Genomic DNA, 27,929 nt, shown 5'->3' on the forward strand with positions numbered 1-27,929 from the left:
ATGAGCCCACAAAAGCTTGGACGTCCTGTTTTACCGTTGGCCACCAGTAGAAACGGTTTAACAAGTCTAAAGTCCCTTTCCACCTCGCATGGCCCCCAGTGAGGGAGTCATGGGCCCAAGCGAGAACTGCTCTCCGAGAGCGATGTGGAACGACGGTCTTCCCTTGGGAGGACACTGAGGTTGCAGCAAGACTTATTTTCTTAGGGTCCAAGATATATTGGGATGTATCAGGAGTCTCTTTGACCTCAGAAGAGCACGAGAGCACGTCAGCTCGAACGTTCTTCGAGCCGGGTCGGTAGCGTAACGTAAAGTCAAACCGGTCAAAAAACAGGGACCACCGGGCTTGTCTTGGATTCAGGCGTTGGGCTTGCTTCAAAAATGCTAGGTTCTTGTGATCGGTGTAAATCATAATCGGATGGTTGGCTCCTTCCAACTACTGTCTCCATTCCTCCAGGGCAGGTTTCATGGCTAGCAACACAGTAGTTGCTCTCTGCCGGGGAGAATTTTCTTGAGAAATATGAACAGGGCAACAGCTGTCCGGAATCAGAGTACTGACTGAGTACGGCCCCCACGGCCACATTGGAGGCATCAACTTCCATCACGAAGGGCTGGCTGGGATCCGGATGGCGAAGGCAAGTGTCTAACAAGAAGGCTTCTTTAAGTGCCTCAAAAGCTTGACAGGCTGAAGCAGGCCAATCCACCGCGTTAGCCCCCTTTCGGGTGAGGGCAGTTAACGGTGCCACAATATGAGAGTAATAGGGAATAAAGTGACAGTAGAAATTAGAAAAGCCGAGGAAGCGTTGCAACGCTTTAAGACCCCTTGGCCGGGGCCAATTCTTAATAGCTGCCACTTTCTCAGGATCCATTCGAAAGCCAGCTGCAGAGACTATGTAGCCTAGGAACGGCAGGGACGTCTTCTCAAAGCTACATTTTTCCAGCTTCGCGTACAGACCATGCTTCCTAAGTATCTGAAGCACTTGTCGGACATGCTGACGGTGCGACGACAGATCCTGGGAGTAGATTAGCACATCGTCGAGGTATACAATTACGCAAGTGTTCAGAAGGTCCCGCAACACCTCATTCATCAGGTGCTGGAACACCGCCGGGGCATTACATAATAGGGATGTGAATCGTTTTTTGACGAATATCGTCCGATATATTTTAAATCGTCAAAAATCGTTAGGGCCACGATACAATACCAATTCCCCCGATTTATCGTTAAAAAATCGTAAATCGGGGGAAGGGGGAGGGCAGGAAAACCGGCACACTAAAACCCCCTAAAACCCACCCCCGACCCTTTAAATTAAATCCCCCACCCTCCCGAACCCCCCCCAAATGCTTTAAATAACCTGGGGATCCAGCGGTGGTCCAGAACGGCGGCGGTCCGGAACGGCCCCCTCAATTGAATCCTGTTGTCTTCAGCCGGCGCCATTTTGCAAAATGGCCGCCGCATAATGGCGGCGGCCATAGACAAAAACGATTCGACGCAGGAGGTCGTTCCGGACCCCCGCTGGACTTTTGGCAAGTCTTGTGGGGGTCAGGAGGCCCCCCCAAGCTGGCCAAAAGTTCCTGGGAGTCCAGCGGGGTTCAGGAAGCGATTTCTTGCCGCGAATCATTTTCCGTATGGAAAATGGCGCCGGCAGGAGATCGACTGCAGGAGGTCATTCAGCGGGGGTTCCGGACTGCCGCTGAACGACCTCCTGCAGTCTGGGAACCCGGAGCTAATGCTCTGGCTGCAGTACTCGTGGCCAGAACCGCAACAGAGTGAATGAGTAATAGGCTCATTCACATGCATTTGCATGTGATGACCGCTATTACATTCACTCCGCGTCTGACGCGGGTTAAATAGGCGCTAATCCCCTATTGCATTAGGGAGTGGATTAGCGCCTATTTAACCCACATTGGAGTGTGGGTTATACAGTGCGCTCGGCTGAGCGCACTATATTGCATCGGCCCCATAGCTTTGGTCATTTTCAATTTTGATTTTCAGATGGCAATTGAAGCTTACAAAAATCCTAGATAGGGGTAGGGGGTCGGGTCCCAGTAAGGGGCTACTGGTCCCTCCTGTGATGGCAGCTCACCAGTCAAAATGGAAGACTAATTAGAGGCTCTCAGGTGCTATTAGACAGGAGGGCACCTGGGCTAGTGGTGGGCATTAGCGTTTAGTATATTGTGAGTAGCTCCCAAGTAGGAAAGCACAATATAAGGCAGGAATAAATAACCCCAAGGCCAGGATCTGGCACAAGCCGAAGTCTGACTGGCCTGGGGAATGGTGGAATAATAAATAAAAAATGGGCTGTCCCACCCCTGAACATCTTGCACAGTACCCTTGATGAGGGGATAAGAGGTGGCTATAAATAGCAAATAAGCAAATAATTGTGGAAAAGGAGGTATTGATAAAAAAAAAAAGTCTCCTCGGCATTGAGTTCTACATTAGCACAGGTATGGGGATTTTGATTAGGTAATACAGTACTTTAATTTATTGAAAGCTGTGGCCTATATCTTCCACTGTTTTTGGTTCTGTTGCAAGATCACAGAGTAAATGTGATAGATGTCCCAGTGCTTATTAGGAAGGGAAGGGAGGATGGGGGTAGGACGAGCGAGGCGGGGTGCCTGTGTTATGCTGGGGCTGGGGGTCTCCTGGACGTGCAGGGGCGGGCGCGCTAGGACCCAGGGGACGTGCCAGGTAGGAGTAGCGGCTGCGGCTCTCTCTCTCTCTCTCTCTCTCCCTCACACTCACTGCTGGGAGGCTCAGCCCCAGCACTTGCAGATGCGCTCCGGCCGTGCAGGGACCGTGCGGCACGCGCATCCCAGGACTGGCTCGGGCTGGGGGAGGTTGCGATGGCAGCGCAGCAACGAAACAAACCTGGAGCGCGCCTATAAACACACGCAGGCACCTCCCCTGCTGCAGCTCTCCACGGCACCAACTTTCGCATCCTTTTCTCTTTTTTGCAAAGGCGGGCGGCTCTCTCTGACAGCTGGCAGGGTTTTCTCCTCGGCTTAGATTTTCTTTTCCTCTTTTTTTTTTTTTTTAGATTTTAATTGGCCCGCCTCCTCGCATAAAGGGACAAGGCGGGCTCGCAGCTCTTTCGCTGGTAGCGCTTCGGTTGCTTCCCTCCCCGCGGACGGGGATGCTGCTGCCGCTGCCGCTGCTGCTGCTCTGTGCCCGAGCCTGACAGCAGAGCCCTGCCGCTGCCGGCCGTCCTTCCCGCGGCAGGGAGGGTGGGGGGGTGGTGAGCGCTGCCTGGGACGGCTGTCACCCGGAGCGAGCCCGAGCCCCGACATGCTGAAAGTCACCATGCCGTCTTCCTCCTCCTCCTCCTCCTCCTCGGCCTCCTCCTCCTCCTCCTCTCGCTCGGGCAGCGGCGCTCCGGATTACTGGATCGATGGCTCCAATAAAGACACCTTGGCCCATTACTACGAGCTGGAGTCTGAGCTGGGACGGTAAGAGCTGGGGGGGCTTCTTGCATTACTCCTAATATTGAGGGGAGGGGGGTCCTCATCTGCAGCGTTGTTGGCTCACCCCCCCCCCCCAATCTTTCTTCTGCCACACCGTAGGAAAACATTACTGCTTTAAAAATTGCAACAGTTTATTTGCCTTTCTAAGAAGGAAATGTCCGAAATTTCAAGAGCTGAAGGTGCGGGTTGCCCAGCCGGGACTGCTGGAGTTGGGAGTTGTATTGTGTGCACCTGCTGCTTGCATGCAGTGCTATGGGTCTCTGCGTTTGAGAAGATGCTGAGGGCTGCCGGGTTGCTGTATATTAAGCTTACGCAAAGCCAAAGGTCCTTGCTGCTGGGCTCGTGTTGTGACTGTTTAAACAATATATATATATATATGTTTCTCGATGCAGAGAGTAAAGTGAAATTTAAAACAGAAAACAGTGGCATTGTGCAGGAATGCAGGTTAATGTGATGCTGCTGAGCTGCTTAGCATTTTTCTTTACACACACAGAGAAGTGTCTGATTAATGGAGAAGGTAAACATGCTAGAGCTTCAGTTCTCAGGTTAAAGGAAGATGCCTGGAGGCTCCTGGAAATTAAACTCACCGCTAATGTGGCTCGCTCAGTGACAAAAGGGTGAGCATCGTTGAAGAAAAGGCATACGCTGCCTCCTGGTGCACTGGAACATGTGATATGTGTAAATCAGCGCTAGGATCCCTGCAGACGGATGCTGGACAGGAGGGCTTGTGTGCTGTGCAGGGAAGGAGAGCTGCCCTCAGGGCCCACAGCCATTGATCGAGACTACTATGCAGCTCTAAAGCATGCATTATCGATATTAAAATAAACAAATATTATTATTAATGAAGTTATCAATTGTAGTTATAGTACATGTGGTAGCTTGCTTTGTTCTAGCTCTAGCTACTATAGCGAGCCACTGCAAAACATTTGTGGAGACTATAAAAGGAGGGTGGTTATAGGGTTTCCCCCCTTCTGTCTTTCCGTTATAGCCAGTTTTCCAAAGGAAATAAGGCTTATGAGAGTGCCATGTCTGCATGCTTCTGTGTTTGTGTTCTTTATCCCTTCCTCCCCCCTCCAAAAAAAATAATGTGTTGAGTGTTCTATCCACACCAAATTTTCGGGAGATGTTCGGGAATTCTGACGGTGTGTGCATGTGTGTGTATTTATTTTAGGGACCACATATACACGTGTAGGCGTTCATCCAAGTGGAGTTCATTCATTTCATACCATTCCAGTCTTGTTGTATCATACAGCATTGCCCTGTATCACTATAATGTGCCATGTGTACACTTTGTCACCCCCTTCATCTGCACATTTCTGATATTTTAATGTTTCTGATATTTTGAATGTTTCTCTCATGGTTCAAATGTTATGTCAGATGATTTTTGTTAGGTCATTTCAAATTTACCTTTTCAGTGGCAGGATACACTTAAGCCTTGCTCTGTGTTGGTTACCATTTTCAACAACATGTTGTAATTTTGTTCGCCGTAACATTTACAGTAGTTATCAGACAGTCATACTATTGTTGTCTTCAAATAAATGCCCTGCCAGTTTTGTATACAGTGTCAAGGGACTGTGTTTAATTGTGTAGAAGTAAAACAGTCACCGTTTAAATCTTCTGTTTCCATGGCTGCTTTATTGTTCCACCATATGTTCTATAAAATGATTCTTGGACCCGGGAATGTCTTAAATAGTTTTGTAAAGCAAAAAAACAAAACAAAACCCCAACAACAGAAACCATATGTAACCTCAGTTCTTTGTTGCTAAAAAGAAGTTCTGGAGTCCGTGGCTGGGGGGGAGGAATTGGCAGAGATATTAGGGAGGCAGGGGGCATACTTTCTGAGGCGCTCTGCTGAAAAAAAAACTCTTGTACAAAAGTTATCCCCAGATACTTTTACAAATAAGATAGTGCACACTGGGTTTGTGGTTTCCAAAGAAAATTCTTTTTATTTGAATAAAATAGCAAGAAACCTATTTATTGTCTATTTATATTCCATGCAATGAAATAAGATCAAGCAGATAAATAGTTGCCATTCTAGATAGGGGTAGAATAGTTTCTGCATCTTGCACAGTCAAGTGTTTACTTTAAGAACATAAAAACATAAGAAATTGCCATACTGGGTCAGACCAAGGGTCCATCAAGCCCAGCATCCTGTTTCCAACAGTGGCCAATCCAGGCTATAAGTACCTGGCAAGTACCCAAAAACCAAATCTATCCCATGCTACTGTTGCTAGTAATAGCAGTGGCTATTTTCTAAGTCAGCTTAATTAATAGCAGATAATCGACTTCTCCTACAAGAACTTATCCAATCCTTTTTTAAACTCAGCTACACTAACTGCACTAACCACATCCCCTGGCAACAAATTCCAGAGTTTAATTGTGCAGTTGAGTGAGATAGAACGTTTTAAATGTGCTATATGCTAACTTCATGGAGTGCCCCCTAGTCCTTCTATTATCCGAAAGAGTAAATAACCGATTCACATTTACCCGTTCTAAACCTCTCATGATTTTAAACACCTCTATCATATCCCCTTTCAGCCGTCTCTTCTCCAAGCTGAACAGTCCTAACCTCTTTAGTCTTTCCTCATAGGGAAGCTCTTCCATCCCCTTTATCATGTTGGTCGCCCTTCTCTGTACCTTTTCCATTGCAACTATATCTTTTTTTGAGATGCGGTGACCAGAATTGTACACAGTATTCAAGGTGTGGTCTTACCATGGAGCGATACAGAGGCATTATGACATTTTCCGTTTTATTCACCATTCCCTTTCTAATAATTCCCAACATTCTGTTTGCTTTTTTGACTGCTGCATCACACTGAACCGACGATTTCAATGTGTTACCCACTATGACGCTTAGATCTCTTTCTTGGGTGGTAGCTCCTAATATGGAACCTAACATTGTATAACTATAGCATGGGTTATTTTCCCCTATATGCATCACCTTGTACTTACCCACATTAAATTTCATCTGCCATTTGGATACCCAATTTTCCAGTCTCACAAGGTCTTCCTGCGATTTATCACAATCCGCTTGTGATTTAACTACTCTGAATAATTTTGTATCATCTGGAAATTAGATTACCTCACTCGTCGTATTCCTTTCCAGATTATTTATAAATATATTGAAAAGCACAAGTCCCAGTACAGATGCCTGAGGCACTCCACTGCCCACTCCCCTCCACTGAGAAAATTGTCCATTTAATCCTACTCTCTGTTTTTTTGTCTTTTAGCCAGTTTGTAATCCACGAAAGGACATCACCACCTATCCCATGACTTTTTACTTTTCCTAGAAGCCTCTCATGAGGAACTTTGTCAAATGCCTTTTGAAAATCCAAATACAGTACATCTATCGGTTCACCTTTATCTACATGTTTATTAACTCCTTCAAAAAAGTGAGGCAGATTTGTGAGGCAAGACTTGCCTTGGGTAAAGCCATGCTGACTTTGTTCCATTAAACCATGTCTTTCTATATGTTCGTGATTTTGATATTTAGAACACTTTCTACTATTTTTCCTGGCACTGAAGTCAGGCTGACTGTTCTGAAGTTTCCTGGATCGCCCCTGGAGCCCTTTTTAAATATTGGGGTTACATTAGCCACCCTCTAGTCTTCAGGTACAATGGATGATTTTAATGATAGGTTACAAATTTTTACTAATAGATCTGAAATTTCAATTTTGAGTTCCTTCAGAACCCTGGGCTGTATACCATCCAGTCCAGGTGATTTACTACTCTTCAGTTTGTCAATCAGGTGTACCACATCTTCTAGGTTCACTGTGATTTGGTTCAGTCCATCTGAATCATTACCCATGAAAACCTTTTCCGGAAAGGGTATCTCCCCAACATACTCTTCAGTAAACACCGAAGCAAAGAAATCATTTAATCATTCCATGATGGCCTTATCTTCTCTAAGTGCCCCTTTAACCCCTTGATCATCTAACGGTTCAACTGCCTCCCTTGCAGGCTTTCTGCTTTTGATATATTTAAAAAAGGTTTTACTGTGAGTTTTTGCCTCTGTGGCCAACTCCTTTTCAAATTCTCTCTTAGCCTGTCTTATTAATGTCTTACATTTAACTTGCCAATGCTTATGCTTTATCCTATTTTCTTCTGTTGGATCCTTCTTCCAATTTTTGAATGAAGATCTTTTGGCTAAAACAGCCTCTTTCACCTCACCTTTTAACCATGCCAGTAATCGTTTTGCCTTCCTTCCACCTTTCTTAATGTGTGGAATACATCTGGACTGTGCTTCTAGGATGGTATTTTTTAACAATGTCCACGCCTCTTTCACAATTTTTACCTTTGTAACTGCTCCTTTCAGTTTTTTTCTAACTATTTTTCTCATTTTATGAAAGTTTAGCACTAGAGCCATGGATTTGCTTACTGTCCCGCTTCCAGTCATTAATTCAAATTTGATCATATTTTGATCACTATTGCCAAGCGGCCCCACCACAGTTACCTCTCTCACCAAATCCTGTGCTCCACTGAGAATTAGATCTAAAATTGCTCCCTCTCTAGTCGGTTCCTGAACCAATTGCTCCATAAAACTGTCATTTATTTCATCCAGGAACGTTATCTCTCTAGCATGTCCCGATGATACATTTACCTAGTCAAGATTGGGGTAATTGAAATCTCACTATAAGATGTTGTGAAATTCCAATTTTTCCTTATTCAATGTGCAATATATAGATGTACACGACTTTAGTATATGTTACTTTATACGAAGGCTCCCAATTGTCGACGCTATACCAATGAATCAACGTGTCCTTATGTAATGACCATCATAATAGGCTTCATCGTATGAGCTTTCGCGTGTTAGACTCGGCCTTATATATAATCATAGGTCATATCAGTTCAACAATCTTGAAGAACTCAATTCGGTAGTACAATTGTAAATTTACCATGAGAAAATTTTTTTAAAGCATTTTTTCTTTTGCAATTAAAATTCAAATAATTGAGAAACAAAGTGTCCGTAATGCCGGAGATTCTACACTTATCTTTCAGTGCTTCATTCATGACGGTCTTGCATATTTTCAAAGTGCTGGTGACCATCGGAGCTGTATCGGCCTGTGTGTGGCTACTCTTGATGCCTTCCCATTCCATGAGAATCAAACTGTTCATCATTCAAATAAATGTTGTTTGGTATTCAAAGACTGAGTTTTCTCTGGCATCTGAAGCTAGGAATAAGGTTTAACTGACTGCATAGTCACTCAAGCTAAAGAATGAGAGCTAAGGGCAATACAAGCATTATTAACCAGGAGACTTGAAGAAAGCCACTGCTTATCCCTGGGCATAAAGCAGCATGGAATCTATCTACTATTTGGGATCTTCTCAGTTCTTGTGATCTGGATTGGCCACTGTTGGAAACAGCATGCTAGGCTTGATGAACCCTTCGTCGGACCCAATATGGCAGTTCTTATGTACTATTTTTAATCTCATTTGTTTTGTTTTCTAGGTAGGGTCTTTGGTTATTTGAATTGTATTGAGTAGTGATTTTAACTTTCTGCATCACTTTGGGTGACCAGCTGGTTTGACTGGGAATGTGGTTTAGAAATAATTTGAAATAAAGACAATTGTGTCCCTTTTCCTTTCACAAGAGTTATATGTGCGCTAGACCAATATTTCTCTAGCCAGTGTTGGACTAGCCCCTAGCCAGTCTAGTTTCGAGGGTATCCACAATGAAATTGCATGAAATAGATCTGCATGCAATGTTTAAATTTTATTTGTAATTGTGAGAATTGCAAGAGAGGGTGAGGGTTAGAATTCCTGTCTGTGTACAGATTTTTCTTGCATCAGTGTATTTACTTTACAGGGTTAAATAATGTCTTTTAAAGTTATGCCCTGCACAGGTGCTGCCTCCTGTTAGACTGTTCGACCTCATAACGTATTCAGAAAAACCACAAACTCAGTTGTAAAGCTTCTACTAAACAGTCTTCCCACAGAATTACTTGTTAGGAAGGCTATGCACTCTTTGTACCAGCAAGGCAGTTTGACGAGACTATTTATACAAATTGTTGCTTTAAATTTTATAAAGACCACTTCAGTATGTGCTGATGCTTCAAACCAGACAAAAGCAATTCACCTTGTAGGCAGCAATGAAGGTCTGAATAAGCTCTGAATAGACTTTATATGTAGGAAGATGCTGGCTCCTGACTGGGTCAGGAAGGAATGTATTAATGTGGCATCTACTCCTGAGATCCTCCCCCCCCTCCCCCACTTTTTGATTTACAGTGGCAGTGAGGTGGGAAGAGGCCTGACATTTGAGATTAGGGCTCTGTGGCAGTGCCTGGGGATAAAAGGTGGACTGAAACTACAGCTAGCCCCTTTTTGAATCTCATTCACTTTTCCCTGATTTCAAGGGCTATTCAAGGTAGGGGTCGGGTCTGCATGGAGACTGACTCAGGTCTCGTCCGTATGTAGTCTCCTTGTCCTTCTCAGAGACACTGAGGGGGCGGATAGGCCATCAAACTCTCCATAGGTTCCCTGGGTTCTTCTGATGGGGGTGGGGGGGAAGAGACAAGCTTTCAAGACCCAGAGGCTTTATATTTTTTCTGTACCTCCCAATACTAATAACATAACCACACCAGTGAATTTTATTCAAAAAATAAGAATTTACTTCTGGTGCAACCCGTTTGGAAAAAAAATCCAATGCATAGTGAATAGCCTACAGCAGAAAAATCAGTAGACTAGGGCTTTTTCTCCTCTTTCACCCCTAGCAGGGTACCACTCAAACTTTCCCTGTATGGACCCCTTAGCAAGGCTGCAGATTTTTCCACTCCTGGTTAATTCTCCTGTTGACAAATTAAATCTCCTCTCTAAAATTACCGAGGGCTCCTCTTCTGAGAATCCTCAGGCACATTTTTGAGTGGCCTCTTTTTCTACTCCTTGCTGGCCACTTCCTCTGTTCCAGACTGCAAATTCAACGATTGGAATAGGACTGGAATTTTTTCTTATCGACAAGGAGTTTTGTCACTACTCACCTCTTCAAAGAGATCACTTCTGGATTCTCTCTCACTCAGGATCTTCCTGGATCACAAAATTACCCTCCTTCCTCAAAGGCCTGAGGCCTCCAGGCTTGACCATTTGCCAGCCTTCCCTGCAGGAGAATTAGAAGGAAAAGGAAAGAACAGACTCATAGGGCACCTCTGTTATACAGATTCTAATCTAATGATCTAAAACACCTCATATTGGGGAGTGTCTGGAACATCAACCACACTCCTTCTGTCTGACCTCATTCATAAGTAAGAGACACTTCTGGGACCAGGTGTTGTAGGGTGACTGCTGACGTTGGTGGTGCACCAGAAAATTGGCTGCTTCTATGTGCCCTAGAACACAGTACACCCTCCTACATTACCCTGTGAGCACTACTTTCTTTGATACAACACATTCCTTAGAGGGAACATTAGCTAATAGGGATGTGAATCGTTTTTTGACGATTTAAAATATCGTCCGATATATTTTAAATCGTCAAAAATCGTTAGGGCCACGATACAATACCAATTCCCCCGATTTATCGTCAAAAAATCATAAATCGGGGGAAGAGGGAGGGCAGGAAAACCGGCACACTAAAACCCCCTAAAACCCACCCCCGACCCTTTAAATTAAATCCCCCACCCTCCCGAACCCCCCCCAAATGCATTAAATTACCTGGGAGTCCTCCGTAGCGGCGGTCCGTGGCTAAATCGGGGGAAGGGGGAGAGCATGAAAACCGGCACACTAGATCGTGAGGTCTTCAGCCGGCGCCATTTTTCAAAATGGCCGCCGCAAAATGGCGGCGGCCATAGACGAAAACAATTTGACGCAAGAGGTCGTTCCGGACCCCCGCTGGACTTTTGGCAAGTCTTGTGGGGGTCAGGAGGCCCCCCCAAGCTGGCCAAAAGTTCCTGGGGGTCCAGCGGGGGTCAAGGAGCGATTTCCTGCCGCGAATCGTTTTCCGTACGGAAAATGGCGCCGGCCATACACGTATGGCCGGCGCCATTGTCCGTACGGAAAATGGCGCCGGCAGGAGATCGACTGCAGGAGGTCTTTCAGCGAGGTCCGGAAATCTCGCGAGGGTTCCGGACCTCGCTGAACGACCTCCTGCAGTTGATCTCCTGCCGGCGCCATTTTCCGTACGGAAAACGATTCGCGGCAGGAAATCGCTCCTTGACCCCCGCTGGACCCCCAGGAACTTTTGGCCAGCTTGGGGGGGCCTCCTGACCCCCACAAGACTTGCCAAAAGTCCAGCGGGGGTCCGGAACGACCTCTTGCGTCGAATCGTTTTCGTCTATGGCCGCCGCCATTTTGCGGTGGCCATTTTGAAAAATGGCGCCAGCTGAAGACCTCACGATCTAGTGTGCCGGTTTTCGTGCTCTCCCCCTTCCCCCGATTTAGCCACGGACCGCCGCTACGGAGGACTCCCAGGTAATTTAATGCATTTGGGGGGGGGGGTTCGGGAGGGTGGGGGATTTAATTTAAAGGGTCGGGGGTGGGTTTTAGGGGGTTTTAGTGTGCCGGCTCATGATTTTAACGATTATGACGATACTTTACACACACAAACGGCAACAATACGATTCCCTCCCCCTCCCAGCCGAAATCGATCGTTAAGACGATCGAGGACACGATTCACATCTCTATTAGCTAATCCCTTAAAATAAAGAACTAATCTACCAACAGCAGTTACAATGAAATATGTGAATGAAAAAATATTTTCTGCAAGAACATTCAAAACCGCTTTCTGTATGCAAGAGAAATTAAAAAAAATTAAATAGAAATGAGGAAGAGATAACCATAGTGCCGTATAAGCCAGTGATAAGTACCAACATTTTCACAGCAAGAATTAAAGTTACACAAGAACTGGACCTTTCCAATACAGACAGACCCTTACCTAATACAGAATAGAAATGTGTCAACAAAAACTGAATTGGAAACCACAAGCCCAACTGTGTTATGCAGTGCAACAGTGGAAAAACAGGATCATCATCATTCCTTTTAAAACATCATTCATATTAAAACCATGCTAATAAAAAGATTAAACGTCAAAACAGCTGATGAACATCCAATTAAAAAAAACTTGCATAAATTTGTTCTATTTCCCAAACACCAATTAAATATTTCAAAACCTCTGATGAATAAAAATTCAATAATTAAAAAATGTTATAAATTTCCAAAAACACCAATAAAATCAAAACATCTGATGAATAAAACATCCAATAATTAAAAAATGTTCTAATATAAAAAAACCCATTTAAAAACAATAGAAACATCAAATTACACCCAATAATTAAAACTAATAAAGATTAAAAAAATCTCCTGCTTTCCATACCTGGGATCTTTTGATTTCCGTTCACTCTGAGATTATCACGCATTAGTGGAGGTAGGGCCACACAAGCTATCTTCTCTCTGTCTCTCCCTCACTCACATACATATACTAACACATTCATTCTTTTAGACACTCCCTCTCTCATATACATGCCAGTTCTTTCAAACATACACCCTCTCTCTCACACACTCAGGCTCTCTCTTCCTCACACATACACTGTGTGCCTTGAGAGCCTGGTTGTGACACATAGGCTCTCATAGGTATGTTCTCACACACACAGGCTCTCACAGACATACAATAATACACACAGACACACATACAGCTTCTCACTCATACAGTCTCTCGTACAGAAATATACACATACCCACAGACTCTCACACAGACACACAAGCTCACACAGAAATATACACACACACAGGCACACGAGATCTCACACAGACATGCACACAGACTCTCATATATACAGGGTTTCATACAGACATATACACACACCCAAGGGCTCTTACACAGACAAACAATCTCTCACACAGACACACACACAGGCACACAAGATTTCACACAGATTTGCACAGAGGATCTCACATATACAGGGTCTCATACAGACATATACACATACCCACAGGCTCTCACATGGACATACAAGCTCTCACACAGACAAACACATACACAGGCACACAAGATCTCACACAGACATGCACACAGGCTCTCACACATACAGGCTCTCGTACAGACATATACACACACCCACAGGCTCTCACACAGACAAACACACATCCATGCACACAAGATCTCACAAACAGACACGCATGTACACAGGCTCTCACAGACATATACACAAACCCACAGGTGCTCACACAGACACACAAGCTTTCACACAGACAAAAAAGCTCTCACACAGACATAAAAACGCAAACTAACAAGGCCTCCTCTTCGCTTTGGGTCACACCCCCTCTGCTTCTTCTTCTTCACTCACGGCCCTGTCGACCGCTTCACTTCGGGGCATGGTGGCATGGGGTCCACCACAGCACTGACAGCCTTCTCTTCACTTTGGGCGTGGTGGGATGGGGTCCACCATGGCCCCACTGGCCTCTTCTTTGCTTCGGGCTGGGGCGGGATGGGGTCTGCCACGGCCTATCCAGGCTTACTGGACAGGGAGGGGGGCAAGCTGTGCACGCCCACAGAACAAGTTGTGCACAAGCATACATATGCAGCTTAGAGCTGGACGGGTGCGCGAGCGCAGAACTTTTCCTGTGTACACATTCAACTTAGAGAGGGAACATTAGTGGTGGTGGTCAGTAGCACTGATGTTCTGGGGGGAGAGCCAGGGAAGATGCAATAGCTTCCCAAGTTGGTGGTGCAAGGCATACCCCATTTTAAAGTTGGTTGTGCCTGTGCACCACTGTGCACTATGGACGCTAAGCCCATGTCTGGGACACTCTTAAATGTACACAGGTGTGTGATGAATCCAAGAATCTGTAATCTTAGGGACAGGACAGGGATAAGTGCAGTTAACATATCAAGGAAGCAAAGGTCACCACAGAGAAGAAAATGAAAGAGAAAGTGATGTTACTGCAGCCATGCTGGATCAAATCAAAGGTCCATCGAACCAAGCATTTTGTCTCTGACAGTGGCCAGTCCCCAATTCTAAGGGGTCAGAAGACATAGAGACAGATTGGGTGAATTAGAGTGTGATTTGAGAAAGAAGAAAAGGCCCTTGGAAAAACTGAAAAAGGGCAGCTGATGAGCATCAAGTCAAGGAGCTGCCAGCTAGAGCTTGCAAGGTGCAGGAGTCTACCAGTGAAGCCAAAGTGCCAGAGAAGCAAGGTTTGATTGGAGGAAGGTTGTGGTAAGGCTAGAGCTACTACTCCAGCTGGACATAATCCTGCAAAATGCTTAGGGAGCCTATAGCTTGAGGTCTGGCTTAGAGAGTGGTAGAATACAGTCTTAAGGGGAGTTGAATAGAGCTTTAAATCTGGTGTAGAAGAACATCTGCTGCAGATGTATAATATGCCACTGCTTGAAGACATTAGAGACATAAGACTCTCAGCACGTGAAGACCCCAAAGGATTAGAGACTAATAAAAAAAAATGAGACCCTACTGCCTGAAAAAAAGGCTTTGATATATTAGAGATCTTCTCCCTGTCACTTCATCTCCCGCAAACAATGCAAACATTTATTTATTTATTTATTTAAAAACTCTTCTATACCGTTGTTAAGTTAGATAACCATCACAACGGTTTACAAAAAGGCACGATAATGAAAATTAAGAGTGGTATAGATTACAAATTAATCATGTGCCATGATAGTACAGTAACAATTTAGTAGAATAAACTAACGGGCGGATTTTAAAAGCCCTGCTCACGTAAATCCGCCCGGATTTACGTGAGTAGGGCCCTCGCGCGCCAGCGCGCCTATTTTGCATAGGCCGCCAGCGCGCGCAGAGCCCCGGGACGCGCGTAAGTCCCTGGGTTTTTAAGGGGGCGTGTCGGGGGTGGGGCTGAACGACGCGGCGTTTTGGGGGAGGGACGCGGCGTTTTGGGAGCGGGCCCGGGGGCGTAGTTTCGGCCCGGGGCGTTCCAGGGGCGTGGCCGCGCCCTCCGGAACCGCCCCACCGGAACCGCCCCACCGGAACCGCCCCCGGAACCGTGCCCTCCGGAACCCTCCCTCCGGGAGGCGTAAATCCATGGATAAAGGTAGGGGGGGTTTAGATAGGGCCGGGGGGTGGGTTAGGTAGGGGAAGGGAGGGGAAGGTGAGGGGAGGGTGAAAGAAAGTTCCCTCCGAGGCCGCTCCGATTTCGGAGCGGCCTCGGAGGGAACGAAGGCAGGCTGCACGGCTCGGCGCGCGCCGGCTGCCCAAAATCGGCAGCCTTGCGCGCACCGATCCAGGATTTTATAAGATACGCGCGGCTACGCGCGTATCTTATAAAATCCAGCGTACTTTTGTTGGCGCCTGGTGGGCCAACAAAAGTACGCGATCGCGCTTTTTAAAAAAATCTACCCCTAAGTGTTTAAGTTAAGCTTGTTTGTTAGGAAGTTATTAGGCGGTTTGAATTTAACATTACTATGCATTTGTAGGTTAAAAATGACAATAACAACTTCTGTTTTGTTGCGTCTGTAATAATCAACTGTTTTTTTCCTTCTCTTTATCTTTATAAAAAGCTTGTTTAAAGAGCCAGGTTTTCAGATTAGTTTTGAATATTTTCAGATTTCTCTGCAATCTTAATTCGAGTGGCATGGTGTTCCACAGCACCGGACCCGCCAGTGACAGTGCTCTTTCCCTTACTTGTGTGAGGCGTGCTGATTTGACAGAGGGGACAGTCAATAGAGCCTTATTAGCAGATCTCAGGTTTCTTTGCGGGACATGTACCTTGATATTCAGTCTGCTTTTCTATTACTCAAGTTGTGAGTGAATAATAACATTGATATTTGAAATTTATTGTTTTTGCTTGGTGCTCACAGTATGCTCTACAAATTATAGAAAAAAAAATTGCTTGTAAGAGCCGATAAGTGCATCAAGAATGAATGTAGAAATTCCAGGAAAAGAAATCCCAAGTGAGTGCAAGTGAGGTTCAGAGATTTGGTTGGCTGCCTGCTGCAGTGACATACAGGACCTTGATTAGCAGGATAAAGGCTTATTAAGTCAGCCTAATGCTATGGTTTCAGCTGACAACAGCCTCATCCTCACGTTCATATTGGACCTTGATACCACTGCAACAAGGCCATCACAGCCTCTTTTATCTGAGTATCAAAAAGCCGTGTTTGGCAACATCATTTATTTACATCGGAATATTACAGGATGAGCAGGCTGATACCGTTTTCTTGCAGACATTTTATCCCAATTCCTCTGGTTTGAAAGACCCTGCTTTCACCGCAAAAGGTGTAAGGGACTAGAAGAATGTAAGAAAAAAAACTTAGAAGCATGTAGATTTTGCTGTATATATAAGCAGTGTCCAGAAAGGTGGTATTTGTTGAAGCACAGTTATCAAATTCTCACAAGAAGGCGGTGTTTGAAAAATCATCAATTTACTATTTTACCTGGTAAAACAAGGAATTATATTTATTTATGTAAAAGCATTTCTTGCCTATGCTCTCCAAAGTTCGCAGTGGGTCACAAAAGAAACATACATAATAAAAACAAGCAAGCCATTGAGAAAGGCAGGACAAACAAGAGACTAATAGCTGCTCAAATGTGTAGCAGTGACAACTTGGGACTGGATGGACACTAATAGCGGAGAAAGGATAAGAATCAGTAAGGCATGGAAACTTTCTGGAATTATGCGATTTATTTTTGAAATATGATGAATCAATTGCAAGAAAAATTAGCATGTGATAGCACCATAACGTATGGTGTGATGCAAATCTGAAAAAGAGGAGGAGTGGGTTTACCATTGTGCAAAGTCCTATTGCATGGCTTTCACTACACCTTTTTCAGTACTGTTAAGCTGTGTGATAGGTTGCATTGTATTTTATGATGTGTTCTCAAAGGCCTGTTTTGAGAGAGAGAGAGAGAGACTAGCCATAATGCCCTAACCCTAGATAGGTATTTATATCTCTATGAGAGATTTGTGTAACGTTCTCTCAACCTAGCTTGATGTTACCCAGGTAGAGAGTCCATCAAGCTAGGTTGAGAGAACATTGCATAAATATCATCTTTGAGTGAGTTTCCTCACTCCGAGGGTCATCAAATCTTCACAAGAGAGCACTGTTCTGTTTGTATGTCTCACTTTGAATGTCAAAGTGGCCATAACCTCTACACTAATACCTAAACCTCACCTCGAGATGAGCCTCTCATAGAGATATAAATACCTATCTAGGGTTAGAGCATTACAGCTAGTCTCTCTCTCACTCTCAAACATGGTGTTTCCCCCCAGTGGTTGTATGTAGGAAATACTACATTCTGGCACTTATCTCAAAGTGCAAAAAATGCATTACAATTTGCAGTAACTTAGCTCTTCGCATAGGTATTAGCAGAAATTGTGATAAACAGCTTGTTACCATAAAATGCACCCCTTTTTCTATCGCAGGCGATATTTAGTGCATTTTGATAAATCCAGGCCTTAGGCTGCACAACTTGAAACAAGCTTTTAGAAATAGTTGCAAATTTTGTAAAAATTAATATCATTCAGAAAGTTCAGGGACATTTTTTTTTGAGGTGTGTTTCGCACATGCAGGATCGCCGGTTGGGGATGGCAAGTCCATCCATCTGTATGCATTTGTTAGTGTGCATACTTGGTCACATCACACATCAACAAAGGGGGATCTGGACCAGCATCCATGGAGCAGCACGAGTCTGTGCAGTTGCTCTCACTGCTGCTGGACAGTAAAGCTGCTCTCCCACTGACCTCAGAGAATTAGAGAAGCAGTGGGAGTTATTAAATTAATTTAATTAAAACATTTAAATTCCGCCTATACTGGCAGCATGCCATGCTAAGTGGATCACAATAAAAAATAGAGCATCAAAATTCATAAACATACTTAAAATCACATAAATTTCTTAAACCTCCATAAACAACCTCTCAATTACTGGGACATCACGTGTTGGAATACTTCACCAAATAAAACAATTTTCAATGTTTTACGAAATAATTTATAATCAGATATAACTCAAAGTTCCAGTGCCAAGTTATTCCAGAGCAATACTCCCCCAATAGAAATACAATGCTGCCTTGTTTCCTGAAAGTACACCTTCTTAACTGATGGAATTTCAAGATAATGCCTATCCACAGATCTTAAGGATCTCTTTGGAATATAAACCTTGAAAAAATCAGATAAAAAAGATGGAGCAGCGTCTTGCAACAAATTATAAATCAAGGTCAGAAACTTATGTGACCCCCTTGGTCTGGACTATGAATTACCCCTGGGGGGGAAACAGATCCACCCCAATGTCACCAGTTTATAAAGGGTGAATCCTGTCTCAAACACAAAATTGTTTGGAAAAAACAATCAAGAAAATGAAGAAGTCCCTCTTGATGATGAAGCAGGCTAGATCAGTGGTTCTCAACCTTTTTTGGCCGGGACACAGCTGACAGATGGTTCTCACATGCATGACACTGAACATGTGACCATCATGGGGCTAAATGTAAACATGCACTCTGCATCCACAGGAATCCCCTCAACCCCCAGCAATGAGTTCAGAGCAGATCTGGGGCATTACCCTGTACAACTCGCCATACAAAAAAGATATTCTGGTTCTGATGACATCTCAGTAAAAGCAAAACAAACTCCTTTTACTACCAGGCACAATAGCCTTCCTTATGAAAAGACAGTAATTTACCACTAATTTATTTATTTATTTTTAGATTTTTATATACCGGTGTTCCTGTATTAAAATACAGATCACATCGGTTTACATTGAAACATAAAAATTATGCCAAGAGGCGGTACATATAACAAGGTTATAGAACTTGGGAAACATGGAAAACAGATTCAAATAATAACACTGATAAAGTTGTAAAGTCTCTGAGAAATCAAATCATAAAATAAGGCGTAATTGTCTAAGATAACTGTGATCTGCAAAAGGGATTGAGATGGTGAGAAAATCTTGATAGCTGGAGGTAAAATATAATCAAAGTTCTGGAAAAGCTTGGCTAAAGAGCCAGGTTTTAATTTTCTTTTTGAAGGAAGCAAAGCAGATCTCAAGGCGGATGTCTGGTGGGAGCATGTTCCATTGGACAGGTCCTGCTAAAGAAATGGAACGTTTCTGATGTAAGGATATTGTTGAAGGAACATAGAGTGTGCCTTTATAAGCTCCTCTGATAGGTCTAGTTGAAGAATGAAAACGTAGTTGGGTGCTTAAGTGGAGTGGGGATATGTTGTAAATAGATTTATGAATTGCTGTGTATACTTTATAGAGAATCCTTTGCTTAATAGGCAGCCAGTGGAGGAGTTTTAGTATGGGGGTTATGTGGTCTCTTTTATTCGTATTGGTAAGGATTCTAGCTGCAGAGTTTTGAATCATCTGGAGGGGTTTGATGGATGAGGTTGGTAGGCCAAAAAGGAGCGAGTTGCAATAGTCAATTTTTGTTAGTATAATGGCTTGTAGAACCATCCGAAAATCATTGAAGTGGAGAAGTGGTTTCAATTTTCTCAGGACAAGAAGTTTATAGAAACAGACTTTAGTGGTGGTGTTTATAAATTTTTTGAAGTTAAGCTGATTATCTATCATGACGCCTAAATCACGTACATATGGTGAATGATTAATTGTAGGAGTGGTAGAATTGAGTGGGACAGCTGTGTATATTAGATTGTTATTAACGTCATGACTGATAATTAAGATCTCTGTTTTGTTGTTGTTGAGAATGAGGCTGAGACTGGATAGAAGATGATTGATTAGTTGCAAGCAATTATTCCAGTGAATCAAGGTTTTGTGAAGGGATTCTGAGATTGGGATGATTATTTGGATGTCATCCGCGTAAATGTAGGGTGTTAGGTTTAGATTTTTAAGAAGTCGACAGAGAGGGAGAAGGTAAATGTTGAAAAGGGTTGGAGAGAGGGAGGAACCTTGAGGGACTCCTTGATTTGCTGGGACCGGGTGTGATTCTTTGTTGTTTATCTTTACCTTGAATTGTCTATTAACCAGGAAGGACTTGAACCAGCTGAGTACTGTTCCCTTAATGCCTATGTCTATCAGACCTTGTAATAAAGATGAATGGTTGACAGTGTCAAAGGCCGCAGAGAGATCTAAAAGAATAAGGAGGTGAGGTTGTTTTTTATCCATATTAGTTAGAATATTGTCGGTGAGAGAGATAAGTAGGGATTCAGTGCTTAACGATTTACGAAAACCGTACTGGGAAGGTGCAAGAATGTAGTTTTCTTCAAGGTACTCTGATAGTTGTCTATTGACTATCTTTTCCATAATTTTGGCGATCATTGGCAAATTGGCTATTGGGCGGAAGTTAGCTGGATCTGTGGCCGGAAGATTAGGTTTTTTAAGAAGAGGTTTAAGAATTGCTAGTTTAAGTTGGTCAGGAACTAGACCTTGGGAAAGAGAGCAATTAATGATATTGGCAATTGGCTTTGAAATGGTATTCCTTATAGCGATGAGGAGGTTGTTTGGAATTGTGTCTAAGGGATGAGCGGATGGTTTCATTTTCTTGAGAATATTTTCAATCTCAAGAGCTGATGTGGTTTCGAAAGTTTCTAGAGTCGTATTTAGTTTGGGTGGAGTATTGGGTGGAGATGGAGGAGAAGAACTAGATGAAGAGAAAGAGACAGTCAATTTATCAATTTTTTCCTTGAAGTAATCAGCTAGTTCGGAGGCTTTGTTGAGAGCTTGATCATCTGGAATGGTAGGAGGGGATGGTTTAGTGAGGGCAGAAACGTAGGAGAAGAGTGCTTTCGAATCAAAGATGAAATGATGTATTTTTTTAGAGAAAAAATCTCTCTTTGTTTTAAGAATGTTGATCCTGTAGGCATTGAGAGTGGTTTTGTATACAGCTAATGTTATGGGGGATGGGTTTTTTCTCCATGTGTGTTCTTTATTTCTTAGTTCTTGTTTAAGCAGCTTCAGTTCAGTGGTGAACCAGGGTTTCCTGTTGTCAAGCGAAGGTTGTACTACTTTGGTGATTGAAGGACAGGTTAGATCAGCGATTTTATTGGTGATGTTGCACCATGAAGATATGGCTGTAGAAGCGTTGGAGAGATCAAGTTGAGATAATTCATTAGAGAGATGGTTGCTGAGAAGGTCTGTGGAACAGGGTTTCCTGAATTGAATAGTGGTTTTTGGGAATGAAGTGGGAGGATGTCCTGAGAGTTTGAGTGTCGTGTTAATAATTTGATGGTCCGTCCAAGGGACAGGAAAACAAGAGGGTGAATCCGGGGGCAAGATACACTGATTAATGAAAATAAGGTCCAACGTGTGGCCTGCTTTGTGGGTTGGGCTTTTTATTATTTGTGTGAAACCCATATAGCTGAGTGATGAGAGTAGGGTAACACAGTTTGTTGTTTGTGGTGAAGCGTCGACATGTATGTTGAAGTCTCCCAATAAAATGGCAGGTTTATCTGGGTTGAAATATTTGGCGGTAAGTTCAATGACCGGGGAGGGGTCAGAGTCTATAGTTCCAGGAGGAGCGTAGAATAGTCCAATTTGTAGATGCTCGGATTTAAAAACTGCAAACTCTATGTTCGATGTGATATTTGAATATTGTAAAGTTAAACCTAGCTCTTTCTTGGATGCTAGGAAAAGACCTCCTCCCTTTCTTTTGAGTCTAGGGATGGAGAAAAAATTGTAAAGTTGAGTAGGTAGTTGGTTTAATAGAGCTATATCTGTGGGTTTAAGCCATGTTTCTGTGATTGCACAGATATCAGGGTTTACTTCTGTAAGGTAATCATTTAAGATGTGTGTTTTTTTCGAAAGCGATTGTGCGTTGAAAAGTGTTAGGGATAGAAGAGAAAGGCCCAGGAATTGTGTGATTGGTGAAATCATTATTGGAATTAGCCTTTGTTGACGGTTGTAATGTTGTGGTAGAGGTTTAGTTTGATAATTGCGTAATTTCCTGATGATTGGAATGGAGTATGAACCATGGCAAAAATGGTGATGTAAGGGGATTGGGAAACCAGTTAGCATGTTGATTGTTGATGTTAACTCAGCTGTCTTGAATCTTGTTGCCTATGTAAACCTAAAATTTTGAGGGTGAAACGCTGAGTTCTTTTCAAGATATGAAAGGAGAAAGACGTGGCCAATGAAACAGGTTCTGTTCTCAGAGGCTGCACAAAGGGGGGGTCCGAGTGATGGATGCTGGAGGTTGAGGTTGAGAGGTTGAGAGAGGACCAAGTGAAGTAAGCTGGATATTGAGTGTAGTCCGAGTGATGTATGGTAGAGATTGAGTGTAGTCCGAGTGAAGGGAGCTGGAGGTTGAGTGTAGTCCGAGTGAAGGGAGCTGGAGGTTGAGTGTAGTCCGAGTGATGGATGGTAGAGATTGAGTGTAGTCCGAGTGAAGGGAGCTGGAGGTTGAGTGTAGTCCGAGTGAAGGGAGCTGGAGGTTGAGTGAAGTCCGAGAGATGGATGGTAGAGATTGAGTGTAGTCCAAGTGAAGGGAGCTGGAGGTTGAGTGTAGTCTGAGTGATGGATGGTAGAGATTGAGTGTAGTCTGAGTGAAGGGAGCTGGAGGTTGAATGTAGTCCGAGTGAAGGGAGCTGGAGGTTGAGTGTAGTCCGAGTGATGGATGGTAGAGATTGAGTGTAGTCCGAGTGAAGGGAGCTGGAGGTTGAGTGTAGTCCGAGTGAAGGGAGCTGGAGGTTGAGTGAAGTCCGAGAGATGGATGGTAGAGATTGAGTGTAGTCCAAGTGAAGGGAGCTGGAGGTTGAGTGTAGTCCGAGTGATGGATGGTAGAGATTGAGTGTAGTCCAAGTGAAGGGAGCTGGAGGTTGAGTGTAGTCCGAGTGATGGATGGTAGAGATTGAGTGTAGTCCGAGTGAAGGGAGCTGGAGGTTGAGTGTAGTCCGAGTGAAGGATGGTAGAGATTGAGTGTAGTCCGAGTGAAGGGAGCTGGAGGTTGAGTGAAGTCCGAGAGATGGATGGTAGAGATTGAGTGTAGTCCAAGTGAAGGGAGCTGGAGGTTGAGTGTAGTCCGATTGCTGGATGCTGGAGGTTTGATTATGGGTTTCTGAAAGAGGATTGTGATTCAGAGAGGGTCTCTGGTCAAAATGAGGGCGGGTACTTTCCCTTTGTAGTCGGGAGATTCTCAGCCGAAGGAGGGGGTGATGACTGAGGTTAAGGTCAGGATATGAATATCCTTCTTACTTTTACTTTTTTTTTTTTTTTTATTCTATTATCTACTTTTTCTTGAGACTCAGAGGCTGCACGAAGGGGCGCACAAAGGGGCAAGCCCCTAGACTAATGCATGTCCTATTGAGAAAACACAACAAATAAGATTGATACAAATGGCTACATGCTAGTAAAATATCTCACCTCGGTCACACACCCAGAACTGACCTTCACCAAGTACAGAAAAACCACAAATTATAAATATGGAGACAGAAACTGGAATGGAAAACCAAAAAAGCCACGCTGCATGCAGTGCGAACCAGCACCTAACAGACTCTCAAGATTTGCAATAATGCACACAAACTAACCCGCACAAAGTTACACCTGTATTATGGAACACACTCAAACAGTAACAACCGTATCTAAGAAATACAACTATTAAACCAGGCCCTAAACACTAATACATTTCCTATTGGGAAAACAGAATAAGCCAAGCTGCTATAGAGCCCCACACAGAAATAATTGTAAAGCCATACTAACAATGTTACAAAACAGCTGCTGAACAGAATAATATCCAACAATTAAAAACTCATAAAAATTGTTAAAACATGTCAAAATATCAATAAAATATTTCAAAACAGCAGACATCGCATAATACCCAATAATTAAAATGGCAGTCAATCAAGAAAAATACATTTAAAAAGCCACCTTTATTTACCCTCTCCAGCAACTCTCCTACTCCTTTCCCTTCCAGACCAATAGCACTCACCAGAAGCAGCAAGGGCTGCTGAAGCTCTGTCCTCACAGTCCTCTTCCTTAGCGCCCACAACCAGTCACACACACACACACACACACACACACACACACACACACACACACACACACACACACACAATTAGTCCCCACGACCAGTCTCAGTCTCTCCCACACCAGTCATCTTCCTGACCAGTCTCTCTCTCTCTCACACAGAAACACATCACCTCCCTGACCAGTCTCTCTCTCAATCACACTCATGGTCTCTTATATACAAGCTTTCAATCACACACAAATGCTCTCGCACCCATTCACACCAGCTCTCACCCAGGCACCGATTCACACCCACAAGCTCTCACCCAGGCTTCCATTCACACCCACACACCCAAGCTCTCACCCAAGAACCCATTCACACCAGCTCTTACCTAGGCTTCCATTCACACCCACACACACAAGCTCTCCCCCAAGCACCCATTCACACCAGCTCTCACCCTGGCACCTATTCATACCCATACACACACACACAAACTCTCATCCAGGCACCCACACACACAAGCTCTCACCCATTCACACCCACAGACACAAGCTCTCACCCATGCATCCATTCATACCCTCAGACACAAGCCCTCACCCATGCATCCATTCACACCCACAGACACAAGCTCTCACCCATGCATCCATTCACACCCACAGACACAAGCTTTCACTTAGGCATCCATTCACACCCACAGACACAAGCTCTCACCCAGGCACTCATTCACACACAGACACACAAGCTCTCACCAAAAACTTCTTCTTCCTTCACTGCAGGGATGGGCTCCAGTTCCGCTGCGGCTTTATTCCGGTGGGCCTTCTTTTTTCACTGCCACGGGAATGGGCTCCCGTGGTGGCTTCAGTCAGGATCGGGTTTCCTCTTTGCCACCACGGGGATGGGCTCCCATGGTGGCCTTGGTCAGGTCGGGTGTCTTGTTCGTCGTCACGGGGATGGGCTCCCATGGTGGCCTTGCTTGGTCGGGGTCAGGTTTCCTCTTCACCGCCATGGGAAAAGGCTCCTGTGGTGGCCTTGCTTCGTCGGGGTTGGGTTTTCCTCTTCGCCGCCATGGGAATGGGCTCTCGTGGCGGCCTTGCTTCATCGGAGTTCAACACTGCTATTCCTCCCACACCCCTGGGCTATGCAATGCCTGCCTCACCAGCCAATCAAAAGCTTCCTCACTTCTTTCTACTCCCATTGGCAGGTAGAAGGGAGGAGGCTTCCGATTGGTCTGCACGGGGGCAGGCAGAATGAAAGAGGCTTCCCATTGGGCAGTGGGGGTAGGAAGAAATGAGGCTTCCAATTGGCCCACGGGAGCTGGAAAAAGGGAGAAGGAAAGTACAACGGGGCAGTGGGACACCAGGAGATGCGATACACCTGCCGATGTTTGGCGACACACTGGTTGAGAAGCGCTGGAAGAGATGACAAAGTACATAGATGAGTACTACAGTGTGTGAAAGGTCTCTCTGTCCTGGGGAACTTCCTCAAATGGTTTTCTTGGTACTAAGCAGAAAACTGGTCTGTCTCTTACGAAAAGACCATGGTCCACCAGTTTCTCTTTCCCAGTACCTGCCAGCTGAAGTCAAGCAAGGGTTTATGCTTGACTTCGGCTGAAAGGCTGAATCAATTAAGATGAGATACTGAATTTGTGACAAAAGTCAAGAAAATAAACCTTCTCTCTCCTCTGCTAAAATACTCTGAGCAAAGTTTAGATTACTTAACTCTGTCTCTTAGGAGGGTGATCCAGCCATGTGCTCCTGGGTCCTGGTTCTCTGGAAAGGAAGTCTTTCAGTCTCTCAGCAACTCTGTCCCTGGAATTTTACATGTAGCTCAGCTATGAAGCAAGAACAGATGTCTGTCTCTCTGTATCCTCACTGGCTAATTTTAAAAGGAATCCGCATGCGCCCATAAACGTGCGTCTTGGCACATGAGCGGAAATATGCTACAATTTTAAATCATATGCGCAAGTATGTGCATATAGTTTAAAATCCCCTTGCTGTGCGTATGTGTGCACGTAATCTTGAGGCGGCTTGAGTAAATGTCCTACGTGTATTTCCGCTAGGGCTTTAGTGGCATTTACGCATGTATACAGGCAGATTTTAAAACATGCTGACACGAGGGAAAAAACAGTTTTTCCAATTAGTCCACCAGTTTGTCCATTTGATATTGAGGTCTTCAAGACCCCTCACGTTCTTCATCCTGTAAGTCCCCCACTTGACCTCAAACCTTCACGCTGTGCTGAAAGCCCTAAAATTTGAGATCTCTAGACTTGCTTCTCATCAGGACCAACAGTAAAGTTACGCGGATAACAACACGAACGCGTGCTATGGTCAGCTTTTTTAAAATTCGGAGATATGCGCGCAAATCATAGCCCCACCCCAGTATGCCCATGCCCTGCCCCTTTTCTGCTCCCTTACTCTTGATGCGTGCATGGGTATGCATGTGCATGCTTCGTGGCTTCTTAAAATCTGCTTTGCTCGTGTGTGGCCTGCATACGTGAGTATGTGGCCGTTTTTGCCCAAGCAATGCTTTGAAAATCTACCTCTCAGAGCGCAGACTTCTGTCTCTCTTGATATTTAGCTCTTCAGGAGAAGAACTGATTGTAGGGGTGCCAGATGCACTCCTCTCTTCTTGGCTTCTGGTTCCAGCTTCTGGCTGTCCTCACCACTCTCACACACACAGACAAAGGCAGACAAATTGCGCCTTCTACCTTTAATGGTCTCCCAGCATTCCTTTGGCTTCCTCCTCTGTTGGCTGTGGAGTGCTGTTCTCTGGGCAGGTTAAACAGTGCAGCCCTTTTCCCAACTTGTTAACACTGTGAGTGCTGGATCTTGAAGAACATTTGTCATTCACAGGAGAGCACACAGGGTTTTTAAGGTATTTTTATATTCCATGACCTTGGCTGCGGTGGCTTGCGGCCTCTGCAGGGTTGAAAACCCCTTTTTGGCAGGTCCAAAACTCATCACTAATATCCAGACGCAATTCGATCCACATTGTAAGGTTGCAACACATTATAAGCTTGTGAAGCAAGAAATCTGGTTTATAGTGGCTTGCTACATGTAAATTTGACCCTTTGCTCCACCGGCAATCAATGGAGTCGACAGAGCAAAGGAGTCACATGATCATGATAAGAAGCCTTCAGGACAAACCTGGCAGCAGAGTTTTGTAAAAGCTGCTGCAAATTTCTGATGGTGACAGTGGTAAGTGGGGAGAAGGGGGGAGGGGAACAAATGAGTGAGGCAAAATGCACCTCTGTGCAATGCCTGTGGCATTTTTTCAACTGGTTCAGTTCTTGTTGACAGAGAACGTTGTTTCAAACATGAATTGACAAAGTGTGTGAGGTACACAAAATCAGGAAACAAAAAAATTTCTAGGATTTGTCGATTGCTGTGAGTGAAGAGATGCTGATGCCATCTATCAGATCATTAAACAGTTCTTCCAAGTATCCAGGATTGTAAACTTGCCACTGCTAGCACAGTGTTATGGTGTAGGCCATTACCAAGACAGGTCATGTAAATGGAACACAGCACAAAATGCTGCAAGATCTCGCCTCAGCTCTCCATTATATATACATTGCATGGTTCATACTTAGAATTTGGTTTCAGTAGAAGTCTGCAAAGTAAACCGAACAGCAGCAGGATCTTTTGACACACTGAGAGCTTGTTTGCACTTTTTCCATAGCCTGG

General features: G+C 44.4%; 1 protein-coding gene and 1 long non-coding RNA gene across 2 annotated transcripts in view; one reads left to right on the plus strand and one right to left on the minus strand.

The window, feature by feature from the left end:
• LOC115073365 overlaps positions 1–27,929 on the minus strand; it is a 96,892-nt gene that overhangs the window by 49,798 nt on the left and 19,165 nt on the right. The window contains exon 2 of the long non-coding RNA XR_003851997.1: positions 10,434–10,549. This is a non-coding gene — a long non-coding RNA (uncharacterized LOC115073365). The remainder of the gene's footprint in view (positions 1–10,433; positions 10,550–27,929) is intronic.
• CAMK4 (calcium/calmodulin dependent protein kinase IV) overlaps positions 2,792–27,929 on the plus strand; it is a 618,142-nt gene continuing 593,004 nt past the window's right edge. The window contains exon 1 of the mRNA XM_029571711.1: positions 2,792–3,444. Within this exon, the coding sequence (XP_029427571.1) occupies positions 3,284–3,444 (161 nt within the window). The 5' untranslated portion in view covers positions 2,792–3,283. The remainder of the gene's footprint in view (positions 3,445–27,929) is intronic.

The sequence above is a fragment of the Rhinatrema bivittatum genome, chromosome 1, assembly GCF_901001135.1.
Source record: "Rhinatrema bivittatum chromosome 1, aRhiBiv1.1, whole genome shotgun sequence".
Taxonomy (NCBI): Eukaryota; Metazoa; Chordata; class Amphibia; order Gymnophiona; family Rhinatrematidae; genus Rhinatrema; species Rhinatrema bivittatum.